Source organism: Sinohyriopsis cumingii, chromosome 2 (assembly GCF_028554795.1).
Source record: "Sinohyriopsis cumingii isolate HCF-2022 chromosome 2, ASM2855479v2, whole genome shotgun sequence".
Classification (NCBI taxonomy): Eukaryota; Metazoa; Mollusca; class Bivalvia; order Unionida; family Unionidae; genus Sinohyriopsis; species Sinohyriopsis cumingii.
Window position 1 is genome coordinate 58,018,589 of NC_142962.1, and position 14,346 is coordinate 58,032,934.

The following is a 14,346-nucleotide window of genomic DNA, read 5'->3' on the forward strand; positions in this document are numbered from 1 at the left end:
TTGCTATTTTGATGTATCGTGAAATTCATTTGGTATCATTGGTTCAGCTTGATCTCTTGAGTTTTCAATGCAATTTTGGCAAGACTTGACCAAGTGTTCTAGCTGAGTACTTAGTCCTTTCCACCCAACCAACGTTTTGCCACGCTCTCTGCATTTAACTATGCCTTGGTGAATTATCTCTAGGATTTCTTTTAAAGTGATTCTGGTACAACCAGGCATGAACCTTTCATTAAAAGACAATTTTGAATTGTAAATTCACCTCTATCTGCCCAGTAGGATTGAAGTTTTCCGTCAATAGCAGATTTCTCTGGCGACCTCTTTTCACAGAATTGTACAAGTTGTTTGCAAATTGAATTATTTCGATTTTCAGACTTTATTCGTTTAAGTATTTGATGCAGGCAAATTGTTAAATATGAAATCAACATAGGCATTTTTTTCAGCCTGAAATTCTGTCACTCTCAGAGTGAAAAGTTAAAGGTGCTCTGGATAGAGCATCAGCAGTTAATAGATTTTTGTCAGCAACATGAACTATACAAAAGTTGAATTTCATCAAACGCATTCTAAAGCGTTGAATTATAGGAGTAAATCCCCCAAGATTTTTGTGCTCATTAGTAGTACTACTGGCTTATGGTCAGTTTCAAGTTTGAATTGTGACCCAATTAAATAGCTACTGAAGCATTCACAAGCCCAAGTGATTGCAAGGGCCTCTTTTTATATTTGAGCATAGTGTTGATCAGTTTCTGACATACTTCGCAATGCGAACGCCACTGGTCTCAGAGTGCTACCATGCTTCTGCCGTAGCGCAGCACCCAGTCTAAACGAAGATACATCTACAGATACAACTATTTCTCTATTTGGATCATAATGTGCTAAAGTTGGTGAAGATATTATTTATTGCTTGATATCTCTAAAAGGCTGTTTTTGAGCTGGACCCATCAGTTTTTACCTTTCAAAAGCTCACGTAATGATTTTGATTTTTCTGCCAAATTTGGACTAAATTTGCCAAGCTGATTTGCCATACCAAGAAATTGTCTTATCTCTGTTATGCATTTTGGAGTTTCCATTTCAGTTATAGCTTTGACTTTTTCTGGATCAGGTTGGCAACCATTTTCTTCAATAACATGCCCAGAAAACCTAATGGATGGTCTCGAAAATTCACAATTTTCAGTGTTCAAAGTGATGCCGGCCTTTTGAAGTGATTTCATTACTATTTCTAGTCTTTCGTCATGCTGTTTCTGCGTTTCCCCAAAAACAAGAACATTGTTCATTTGACAGTTTTCCTCCATGTTGCTCCAGAGTTCTGACATCCTTTTCTGAAAAATTTCAGGTGCGGTACTGATTCCAAATGGAAGGCGATTAAAATAAAACCTACCAAAAGGAGTAATTAAAGTTGTAAGGCGGTATGAATCTTCTGACAGGTTTATCTGCCAAAAGCCTGAGTTTGCATCAAGCTTAATGAAATTGCATGTGCTAGTTTTGCAAGGGATTCTTTAACTGATGGTAGTGGGTGGTTCTCTCTTTTAACTGATTCATTCAGTTTAGTTAGATCCATGCAAATTCTTACCATACTGTTTGGTTTCAGAACAACCATTGCCACACACTACTCAGAGGGCTCAACTACTTTTGAAATAATACCCACTTTTTTCCATTCCATCCAACTCTCCTTGAACTTTATTCAATAAAGGGTAGGAACCTTTCTTGGGGTAGATAAGGCATAAGGCTTGGCATTTTTGTTATATTATAGAACCATTTTGTTTTCCCTAGACCTTTAAGTAAATTGGGAATTTCTCATGATAATGCCTATCTAAATTTATGGATTTTTTTAAAATCATGTATTTTGCTTGCATTTTGTGAGTTTTTATCTGAGGCATTTACTGAGGATATATTTACCTGTTCAATAATTTTGAGAACCTGAATCACAGGCCTGCCCAAGAGTGCCCAGTTCAGTCCCTTTACAACAAATATGTCTTGTATACTGAACACATTGTTCGATTCCAGTCCACATGTAAATTTTCCCAGCACCTTAAGTTTCCAGGTCCATATATTTTTGATCAGACTTTGATAGTTTTTGGTTTTCGTAAATACTTCTCAGGAATTAGTCACAGCAGCTCCAGTATCAATCTTGAATAAATGTGAAGCATTGTTCAATCTCACCACACACGTTATCCATGACTGATCCTTCTTTGTTTTAATAGTCCCTAGAAATCCAGGTTCTGCTCTCAATTCTACTGTGCGAACTGCTGATTCTGACAGATAGCAATTTGCAAAGTGTCCCCTTTTCTTACACTTGTAGCATTCTGCTTCTCTTGCTGGACACTGGTCTCGAGAATGATTAACTTTCTGTCCACATCTCATGCATCCTTTTCTGATGACACTATTCTGCTGAACTTTTGGGATTTTAGGTTTCTGTTCCCCACATTTCAGTGAAGACAATTTTACTGCATCCATTGCAGTCATTTATTCTCCAGTTGCTCGTATAGTTGATTGTTGCTTTTTCACAGCCTCATTTTGTTGTGCTTGACTAATGGCAGACTCTAGAGTTAGATTTGCATCTAACTGCAACTTTTCTTACAGTTTTGAATCTCGCAGTCCAACTACAAGTCTATCTCTAATCATTTCATCATGTAGTGGCCCAAAATTACAATTATCTGCTAACACATAGACAGCTGTAACAAAACTGTCCACTGTTTCTCCCTCTTCCTGTTTTCTTTGATTAAATTTTGCCCTTTCAAAAATTACATTCCTCTTTGGAATGAAATATCGCACGAATCTGTGACAGGCTTCCACTTCTTTTGATCTTCCTGTCAGGTTGAATGAAGACAAAATGTCATCAGCCTCACTTCCCATGGAATAAATCAAGGTATTTACTTGAATTTCTTCCTCTTTTTCACCAAGTACTGACACTTGATGAAAGCATTCAAAGCACTGCAACCACTTTTCCCAACTTTCAGGTCTTGAAAAGTCAAATTTGTCCAGATTTGTAAATTGAAATGAAGCTATTTTCAACTCTGATAATTTCAATTCTGTGATTTTATCGCTACCACCATGTAATGTTATTTGTTATTGAAGAATACCACAGAAGGCATTCTGACTATTAAATACAAGACATCAATACAGCTAGGAAGGGGAGTCAAGACTGCCCTGAGAGTATGTTTCCCAGCTGTTGGTGTGTATCAGTTCTAATCCAGTGTGGAATGTCTGATTACGTTTACTGTCAAGTGATATTACATAGCTAATTAGGCTTACATTATACACCCAGGCTGGCAAGTATATGTATTTCTACTGTAATCAAGCTTGCTCCTCTTTGTCACTGAGGCTAAAGCGACCACAACAACAAGTGAGATTTTTAAAAGGAGGGTTTTGACAATACTCAAACAACATGAGATATTCCTTCTAGGCATTAATGAGAGAAGCTATCTCTGAAGCTCAAAATATCTGATGAGATCACAAAGATGAGGATCCAAGCCAATGGTGAGACTGCTAAAGAACCTGAGTGCATCTGAAAGGGCCATCCTAAGCTCTTTAAATACAGATACCAAATATTCTCTCTCCTCAAAAAGAATGACAAGTTTGTCACTTCAAAGAGGAACAGCTAGGAACACACATTACCAATCTCCTAAAATTCTCCACTAAACCCAGGAAGTGGACTGCCTCTTACCCTGGACAATGTAATTAGCAACCTGGCCAGAAAACTGGTCATATTGGATTGATCAATTAAAATGAGCCAAGCAGGAATGTGGAGGATGTGTGACTGTGATAAAAGGTGTCTCCTCTAGTAATCTCCTCAGCTGTGTCTACCAAAAGGTTGAGTAGATCGCTAAAGCATGACTGTTGTGGCCACTGGAGAGTTAACATAAGTTACAAATGAATGGACCTTACAGCAGGAAACCAAGAGAAGGATGCAGGATTGATTCTTCACCAGCACTGATGACATCATATCAATGTCAGGGATCTTTGGGTCTTTTTAGACTTCTGAATCATAGAAGTCTGAGAACATTCTTGACCCACAAGGTGGGGGGGGAGACTAACTTGAATAACGCAAATTATAAGTGAATTGCTGAAAATATGTTTGGAAACCAAAAGCAAATGCAATTTTTAAGTTAAATAAAACATGTCTGCTCATGTACCATATATCCAAGAAAAGAGGGTAGTAAACAGGATGTGGATTATGACGCTGGCATCAGACTGGGACATGGATCTTTTCTCAGTTCCATAACCTTACATATTAATAGGACAAAGGAACCAATTATAATTATGTAGCTTAGCCATGGGACTTTGCATCCTGGAAATACAAGCAATGCAATAGTTGCAGGTAATTTATTACTGCTATTGAAAGGCTTTTTGTTCCACTGTACTGGTGCCATTTTAGAATACACATAACATACAAAAGATCTGAAAAGTTCATAAAAGTGAAAATTTTTCAAAAATAAAAATGAAAATGCCACATTAAATAATAATAATAATAATAATAATGTACTTGCTGTAACACAAGAATGATCTGTCAGTATCGTGTTTCATTAATACATGTGAGAAAATGATAGTGGTATGTTTGCATTATGCAAGTAAAGCAATTCTTGAAAATCATACCAGCAAGATGCATGATGGGTACACACGGCAATTACTCCAGCCTAATCAGGGTCCTGAGGACTACTTAAGCATGAGGCATGCTGGGTAAATATGAGGCAATTCATTCTGTCCATGCAAGCAAAGATGCGTGCTGTGTACACAAGGCAATTCCTCCAGACCATTTAAACAAGATGCATTATGTATAAGGCAATCTCCTCCAGCCCATGTAAGCATGATGTACACAAGGCAATCTCCTCCAGTCCATGCAAGGCATGATGCACACTGTACACAAGGCAATCTCTTCCAGTCCATGCAAGGCATGATGCACACTGTACACAAGGCAATCTCTTCCAGACCATGCAAGCATGATGTATGCTGTGTGCACAAGGCAATCTCTTCCAGACCAAAGTTGTCAAAGTTTTATCAAGAAAACTGCGCAGATGATCATTATCTTACCTTGTCTTGCCACTGTCTCTTAAGGATGCATTCATGATACCTTGTTCTTGTGAAAGCAACCTGAAAAATTGTCATCAGAAACTTCTTTGAGTAAAATTAAAGCAATCTCGAATTTGATGAAACAAAATAGTCATGTAAGGTGTCAATAATAGACACTGAGGTGATATATCCCACTAGCTCCCTGCATATGTGAAGACTCACACTAAAACTACATATGGTCCAAAACTCCAAATTTTTATACTAATTATACCAATATATATATATATATATATATATATATATATATATATATATATATATATATATATATATATATATATATAGCCAAGAAGCCAATTTTTAGACTAATTATGCTTGTACCTATAGCCAAGAAGCCAATTTTTATACTAATTTTGCTATATGTAGTACCTGTGACCATGAAACCACAATTTTAATACTAATTATTCCAGTACCTGTTGATAAGAAGCCATAATTTTTATACTAATTATGCTAGTACCCTGTGGTCTAGAAATTATAATTTGTATACTAATTATGCTAGTACCCTGTGCTCTAGAAGCTACATTTTGTATACTAATTATGCTAGTACCCTACGGTCTAGAAGCTACAATTTGTATACTAATTACGCTAGTGCCCTGTGGTCCAGAAGCTACAATTTTTATACTAATTACGCTAGTACCCTGTGGTCTAAAAGTCACAAATTTTATACTAATTATGCTAGGACCCCTGGCCAAGAAACCAGTTTTCACACCACTTATGCCTGTACCCTGTGGCCAAGATGCCACAATTTATGTACTATTTATGCAAAAATAAATTGTAATGTTAAAAATTCTAAGTAATGAAATGCACCTCTATGTCACTTCCTTGACACATAACCAAGTTTGGTTGAAATATCTTGAACAGACTGAGAGCTATGCTCCAGAAAAGGAAACGTTATGGGGCAGACAGATGGACATAGCAACAGTTATATCACTGCCACCACCACCCCCTTCCAACCCTATATTACAGAGCAGGAACATATACAAAATCATAACAATTTTCCTATACTCTCTAGGTCAATAATTACGGGTTTTATTACCTAACATGTCATGCATTTTATTCCAGATATAATTCAATAAACATTTTAATAAAAGATGTCCATTGTTATTTTAAAATACTTAAAATTTCTTTATTTTCATGGTTAATAATTTTCTTGGTTTTTGTCAACAAATGACTCTTTAACAGTATTTTAATTTTTGGACATCAAGAATAACTTGCCTTTACAAACAGAAAACCTCACTTTGGTTCTCAAAATTCTAGACCTTATAGAAACCAAACAAATCAATACAATTTGGAGCAACACATGTAGAAAAGAATTGGCAATACCTGAAAATCTTTTCTGAAAGTCTCTGATATTCATTTTAAAGCCTATTTAATTTCATTTATTATGACTCCATGGTCATTAACTAACAAAATGAAGCAAAACCAACAAGTTGTCAATTTAAGTTTTATAAAACTTAATTAAATTATCAAAGTTACAAATGAAAATGTGAAAGAACTTGAAGTATTATTAAGTGAATCCACAATATTCCTGATAAAGTTAACTCTATGAAAGTCGAAAAAACTAAATGTTCCATATAAATTTCAAAACCAGAAATGTACTGGTCCACCAAGAATTGTGACATTGTCAAATTGACATCCAGAACTCTTTTGAATAATTCACAATAGTTCCAGATTAATAGCATAGTGCAAATAATGAGCACTTTCTATTTTCACTGAACAGTTCAAACATTTTCCTTCTCAAATAATATCCAAGTACAACATAAATGAACATCTGCAGACTTACAACAGGAATACAATAAATGAGAATGACTTCAAAATAGGAATGAATCTGACTGCTCAGTTCTCTGCTATATACCTTATACTAAGATTATATTTCACAACATACCCCAATTGACAGATCTTACTAAATTTATTTTGAAATTGCCTATTCAGCTGACCAAGCCCAACAGATAGGAAGTCATTGAATTCTTCTAGAACCATCCAAACCCCATCAGCTAATAAGAAATTAACCCAAAGACATCATTAAGTCTTTTTATTAAGATTATTATTAGTAAATGTCAACACGTATGTAAGCTATTTATAGATCCTATGTAATTTTACGCTCTAAATATTCCTAAAACAAATCCCTACTCGCATATGAAAAATCTAACTAATGATAATCTGTACAATTTGCAGCCATGAATAATTACAAATATTAGATAAAATCATGCACCTGGAGTTATAAAAAATATTGATATGCATAAAACGTTAAATGTTAAAATTAAGAATGTTTTCTGTATGAACTACCAGTATAACAATATTTTGAAACAGACTGAATACAATTTAAATTCTGAGCTGAGGATCCTACATGTGAATTTTTGTTATTGAAGATGCTGAGTTTTCTTGAAACAGGTTTCCTATAACTAAATGAAACTGGTAAAACTTAGCCTCATTAGTTAGGGGCCATCCATTTAGTACATTCGCAAAAGTCTGGCAAAGCTTGACCCCTCCCAGTGCACATGCATACCTATTTTACAACCCTCCCACCTGCATATGTACGCTTGATGCACCCCCTCCAAATTCTACAGAACTTCCTATATTTAATCCATGCAGAAACCACAAAGGATTAATATTATTAACATGTTTAATAAAACAGTCCACCAACGTTGAATGTCTAGCTGCATCAAAGAAATAAGCTGCGTAACTTTAAACAGTTCGTCTAGTGTCCGCTAAATTCAAATGCCGACTGAACCCAGTTGAACATGTTATGCATTAGACAAATTATTATTGAGGTTTCACCCCCACCCCACATTTCCTATGCTTACATATATTATCAGTAAAAAAACACAGATGCAAGCATATGCATTTGGGTTATCCCCCTCCATGTGTATTACTAAATGGATGGCCCCTTAGGAACTCCAGAATGTACATACATAGGTTTAAAAAATGTATCAACATAACAAAAAAAAATCCTATAAATCTATCTACCTTTGCAACATCAGTAGGTGTCTATAACAAAAAAAAAGTCCTATAAATCTATCTACCTTTGCAACATGAGTAGGTTTCTATAACAAAAAAAGTCCTATAAATCTATATACTTTGGCAACATGAGTAGGTGTCTATAACAAAAAAGTCTTATAAATCTATATACTTTAGCAACATGAGTAGGTGTCTATAACAAAATAGTCCTATAAATCTATATACTTTGGCAACATGAGTAGGTGTCTATAACAAAATAGTCCTATAAATCTATATACTTTGGCAACATGAGTAGGTGTCTAATACAAAAAAAGTCCTATAAATCTATATACTCTGGCAACATGAGTAGGTGTCAATAGCAAAAAAAGTCCTATAAATCTATATACTTTGGCAACATGAGTAGGTGTCTAATACAAAAAAGTCCTATAAATCTATCTACCTTTGCAACATGAGTAGGTGTCTATAATAAAAAAGTCCTATAAATCTATAAACTTTGGCAACATGAGTAGGTGTCTATAGCAGAAAAAGTCCTATAAATCTATATACTTTGGCAACATGAGTAGGTGTTTATAACAAAAAAGTCTTATAAATCTATATACTTTGGCAACATGAGTAGGTGTCTATAGCAAAAAAAGTCCTATAAATCTATATACTTTGGCAGCATGAGTAGGTGTCTATAGCAAAAAAAAGTCCTATAAATCTATCTACCTGTGCAACATCAGTAGGTGTCTGTAACAAAAAAAAGTCCTATAAATCTATCTACCTTTGCAGCATCAGTAGGTGTCTATTTATCCATACTGTCCATTTAGTTCAAATATGCTGGCATTTGCTTATGCAGATGTTACTAATCTTATCATCAAAAGGTTTAAGACATGGCTTCAGCTCTGATTCGAATGCAATTAAGATATTCAGACTTTGGAATAACATGCTTCCATTGTAACAGCTTTCTTCCATCAATAAAATCAGTTTATAATTTCTAGGAATTTCTTCCCATTTTCAAGAGTGAATCTAATACTGCACCTGAAGTACAACTTACCATAGTGTAGAGGGGAATCCATGTCCTTGGAAACAGCCAGGCTAACAAGTTATCAACTTTCTTCCTCAGTAAAAATATGCGGGAATTTACAGACTGTCTCATCTATTACCGACAGGAATAGAAAATTAATTCTGAATAAAAAAATGAAGCAAAAAGGAAACTCTGCCACCACCACCAAAACAAAGTGTTTACTTGCAAAAATAAAAACGAATCCCCTTGTCAACAGAAGTACATCTGGTGTGACCAACAAACTGTAGAATACTGGTAGTGAGAACTGACGCATGGGCAATAGGAATTCATTAGGCAATGGAAATTCATTAGGCAATAACAATTCATTTGGCAATAGGAATTCATTAGGCAATGGAAATTCATTAGGCAATAACAATTCATTTGGCAATGGAAATTCATTAGGCAATGGAAATTCATTGCATTTACAGGCTGTGACTGAGTCAGGCTGGACTGAACAGAATTCACACCTAGTAAACATGAGCTGCAAGTCTAAACTAAGAACTGAGTCATCATGGAGTCTGGCAATACTATTGCAATGTAATATACATTATGATACATCGACGTACAAAGTTTCATCAATGCAGAGTATACATGGAAGTTAGATTAGTCTAGATGTAACAGGCTTTAGATAATTATGATACAGATGATATAAAAAAAACAAATGACTCAAATTTTACTTGACTTTCTTATGAAATATTTATAACCACAGTGCAATTTAAAAAAAAAAGTTGATCATAAATAAATGCAAAAACTAAAATATTGCTGAGGTGACATAAAATAAAAAGCAAGTTATCTACAGCTGAATACAAACATGTCCATAAGATTGTTTATCAATGTCCAGTGGTTTTGTACAATCCTGCTAATAAGGGTTTCATCAAAATAATATATATATTCAAAAATATTAAATAGGTCATATACATATGCTACAAACAAGACTCAAAATTTTGTTCGACTATGTTAAGTGGGTTTTGTGAAAACTTTATATAAATGGTTTTCAGCAGAGTGAAAATACAAAAAGAATATAAAAAAAATTTCTTTAGCAGTCTCAGATCCATGACATAAAGACATTTCTACCATATTTCATTTGTCTATTCAAGTGGTTTTTGACCATAAACCATATAAAGTTTTCACCACAAAAATTAACAACAAAAGTTCAAATGTTTTTTAAGAAATATGCTTTAATGACTTCAATCAAACCAGGACTTCTACAATATATATAAAAAGTACTGTCAAGATGAATAGACCAAATTCAAGATGCCCTTTCCTCGTGATGAGCAGAGCATGTGTGTGTGTGTTTTGTCAAAAAGTGAACAGTAATTGCCTGTAAGGTGAATTTCCTGCCATAGATGCTCAAATCTAGTCAAAGAGTATTGTTACAAGCCAGGGGTATTAGCTTGACCGAGCGGTGTCAAACCCTGGCATGATTCCGCTAGAAGTCGTAAGTTTACCCAAATTTCCAAAGACTTCTATACAACTTCAGTTGGAAATTAGAAAGCCAGACGTGTCCATTCTATACATACATTTTTCACTCATCAGTGCAAGACCAAAGCCTGACGTGTCCATTCTATACATACATTTTTCACTCATCAGTGCAAGACCACAGATATCAAAACTTGCCAGATATCTATTAACTGCACATCTGCATGGTTTCCCTTCATCAACTTTCAGTACCATCAGCATTTCACGCCATAAAAACTATACAACTATCCTCTAACACGGGCAACTATTTTTACTGTACCACCTTAGGCCAGTGAATTCATGGTTTCAAGGCACATTTTGCCAGTACAACTGCATCACATTTGCCACCATGGTGACATAAACTGTATCTGCCATGTCCCTTCTTGTTGATCCCATTGTGCAATTTACTGGTTTCCTACTGTAAATACTGCCACTGCAGTCACACCACCGATGTACACCACTAGGTTTTAATAAAGACTATGGTATTCCAGGGACATTCATGTAGTTTTGACCTGAATTCACTAAAAATCAACCATGGCATCATGGAAACTTCACTTCACTCCGTGACATTTGCTCCAACTAACTGACTAATTATTTCGGGCTAAGGAATATTTCCATTGCACCGAGTTCCAATAATCAAACAAGTAATCAGACAAATCTAAGAATTCCTTAAAATGGGGTGCTAGTACCAAATGCGCATACTCCAAATTTATTACAATATGATCTCCAAAGCGGTGGATTAGTCTGAAGTGTGTTATGTCGTACTAAAGTCTAACTGCAGGACAATCAATCAATAAATTCATCATTCAGTCAATAACAAGAAGATGTATATTCAAATAATAAAGTAATTGCCCTAAAGAACAGTTGTAGACAAAACTCTTAAGGAGGTTACAGTTACTTACTACTAGTATATGATTTAGATTTGGTTTTTTTTGTAGCTTTAACAATCACTATGATGCCTGCAGTGTGGCAGTTTATAGTGATGTTGAGCATGGAGTCATTATGCCGCAGACATGTAGCATGATGCCCCATGCAGTCAAATTATTTTGACACCAGGCTGACTAGACATAACACTAACCTCTTAATGCTGAGTGCCTAGCGAGGCAGCTGATAGTACCATTTTCATGTCTTTGTTATGATTCAGTTAGACACAATGCCAAATGGAACAGCATCATTGATATAAATGTGAAGGGTCTTCAAGCAAGGATGCTATCAAATTTAGTTGAAATAACTTAATCAGTGGTTTGACAAGAAAACTGAAAATGCTGAAAGGCAACATTTAAAAAGCAAGTGACAGACAGGTGATGCCTAACAGTGGCAACAATTAAGCAATAGAGATGCTTAGCAATGCAACACTTAATAAGCAAGTGACAGAAATATGATGCTCAGCATGTTCTATATAAAGCTAACTTAGCCTTATGACTTTGTATGCAAAGAACTTCAGAAATCAGCCATAAAACAACTTACCAACATTACTTTTATGAATTTGTATGTTGCTCTGTTAAACACAATATTTACACTGAACTTCGAAGAGCACAGACCAACATCTTCCTTGATATAATACACCAGCAGATTGGATCACAGTTTTCTGTATAAATTAGCACATGCCACTTGTTAACCTTCATTGGATGTCATCTCAAGCTAACAGAAGCTGATGGAGTGGACTGTGTTATATATGTGTTCTGGCAAGAACTGCTCATATACTACATAAACTAAGCTGAACTAGTTCTCTTTCCCCTCCCAAAAAATACCACCTTATCAAAAGTGACAACAAATTGTGTCTATAAATTATGTTTCTCCAATAATACACACCCAATCACATTAGCACATTAGGAATATAAGCCCCACTACCTCCCTAATCCTTAGAGTCTGCCAGGAATATATCTGATCTGGATGTTGGTACTACCCTGCATGAGGAGGTACATTCGTACTTTTAAGAAAGAAACATTTTTGTGAACAAGAAAAATACATATATATGAAATTTCGGGAGCCACACCACAACCATGTTATATCCGAAATTGTGTTATAATGGAGCGCGCTATAGTGGGGTCACACTGTACATCACTACTGCCAAGCTGCTGGACATGATGATCATGACCTTGCCCTCCAAAAATGGAAGGTCGTGATGACAGCTTTAATTTCCAAGAGACTGATGTGAAGACCTGTGTCCTCCAGATCCAACTGGCTGCTGAACGTGTCATTACTGGGCTCTCTAACCAAAGGTTCTTGCATCTGTACACACAATCACACCCCATTGTGTCTTTTCCAAAGGAATTCCTTCAGTGAGCCAACCTTGGTTGCACCACTGATCCAGGACTGATAACAAATAACTCTTTATGCCAATCCTGTAATTGAGGAGCCGTGAAAAGAGGCACCACTGAGACAGCAAGGCTATCTGCAAAGGGTGCATGTTGAGGTGACCCAGTGGCATGAGATTCACTACCACATTAAACAATCTGAGTCCTAGAAACTTGTGATCCATTATTTGTTGAAAATAGACTCTATCAGCCTGATGATTTGGACCACTCAAAGGTAATGAAGACATACAAGGCTGAGATGGGTCAGAAATTAGAGATGTTGAGACAGAAATAGATCAGACTTCTCCCAATTAATCAGAAACCCAAGATGATATATAAAAGGGTTGTGAGATTGTTTTTTCCTTAAACTAGAACTTAACTTATCCTAATGTTTCTGGAGGATGTCATTTTAGGTACGCTGCCATGGAAAATGAAGACGACACAGTAAATTAATTTCATAAGGCCCTAAGCACTCATATTCAAGCTGAAAGGGAGTGATGAAAACTGACAACAATTTCCTCTGTATGCAAACTGCAGTAATTTCCACAAGGACGGCTGGATGGAACATGACAATATGTGTCTCTCAGATTTAGACTGATGACAAATTCATTCAGGGAGATGGTGAGGTGGACTGATATTGCCATCTCCATCTTGAATTTTGGTGTGAATATGAACTGATTTAGAGACTCAGGTCAATAACTGACCCAAGTTTGCCATTGGCCTGCCTGACCAGAAAAAGCCTGGAGTAAAATCTGGGTGATTGTGGATTCCGAACAATCTCCATCTCCTGCTTTTCAAAGAGTGTCCTTATCTCTTGCTGTAAGAGTGTATCCTTTATCAAGTCCAATGGTACTTCCACAAGAATGGAGATGACAAATGAGGAGAGGGTTGGCAAAACAAAATTATGAAGCTCCTTGAATGAGATCAATCCAATACCCTTTGAATTGCAGGAGTCAGATGCCTACAGGAAGGTTTCCTACAGGTGATCAGGGACATAAGTCAATGGTATAAGGGTGGAGGCTTAGGGGTAGAGAAACTTTATTTCCTACCACCTCAATATGGCTGCCTCTGAGACTGATTAGCTGACTGTCACCATATATAGGGTTGTGATCAAGTCTGGTTTGGGGTTTGTGTAGCGAATGATTCTGTATCCCTTCATCTTCAGTCATCACATCTTTGAGGAAGAGAAAGGGATTTATAAAAAGATGATGACTGCACAACATGGGGGGAGGGCAGTTATTGCACTACTTGCCTTTGCATGTCCTATATTATCTTGCTACTGAACATCAAAGATGAACCAATTGGAATGGTTCATTCTGTCAGGGTGTGATGTGGCTTGAGCAAGGTTGAGTATAAATGTGTGTCCCATCTTACAAGGTTGGCAGAAGCCATCAAAATATTTGCCATCACATCTTTGGCCACCCTGTTAATTGCCTTTGCTGTCCTAACAGTTGAATCCCAGCATGCTCATTCCCTTACTGCTCTGCAAGCCTGAAGATCTCCAGAGATGCCAAAGCCAACAACAAA

At 36.1% G+C, this 14,346-nt stretch overlaps 1 protein-coding gene across 2 annotated transcripts in view; it reads right to left on the reverse strand.

The window, feature by feature from the left end:
• Positions 1-14,346, reverse strand: part of LOC149804941 (kynurenine 3-monooxygenase-like) — a 106,016-nt gene that overhangs the window by 18,492 nt on the left and 73,178 nt on the right. For both annotated transcript variants that reach the window (XM_089946039.1, XM_089946033.1), the window contains exons 12-13: positions 9,056-9,157; positions 5,023-5,082 (exon numbers count right to left, since the gene is read on the reverse strand). In XM_089946039.1, the coding sequence (XP_089802165.1) occupies positions 5,023-5,082; positions 9,056-9,157 (162 nt within the window). The remainder of the gene's footprint in view (positions 1-5,022; positions 5,083-9,055; positions 9,158-14,346) is intronic.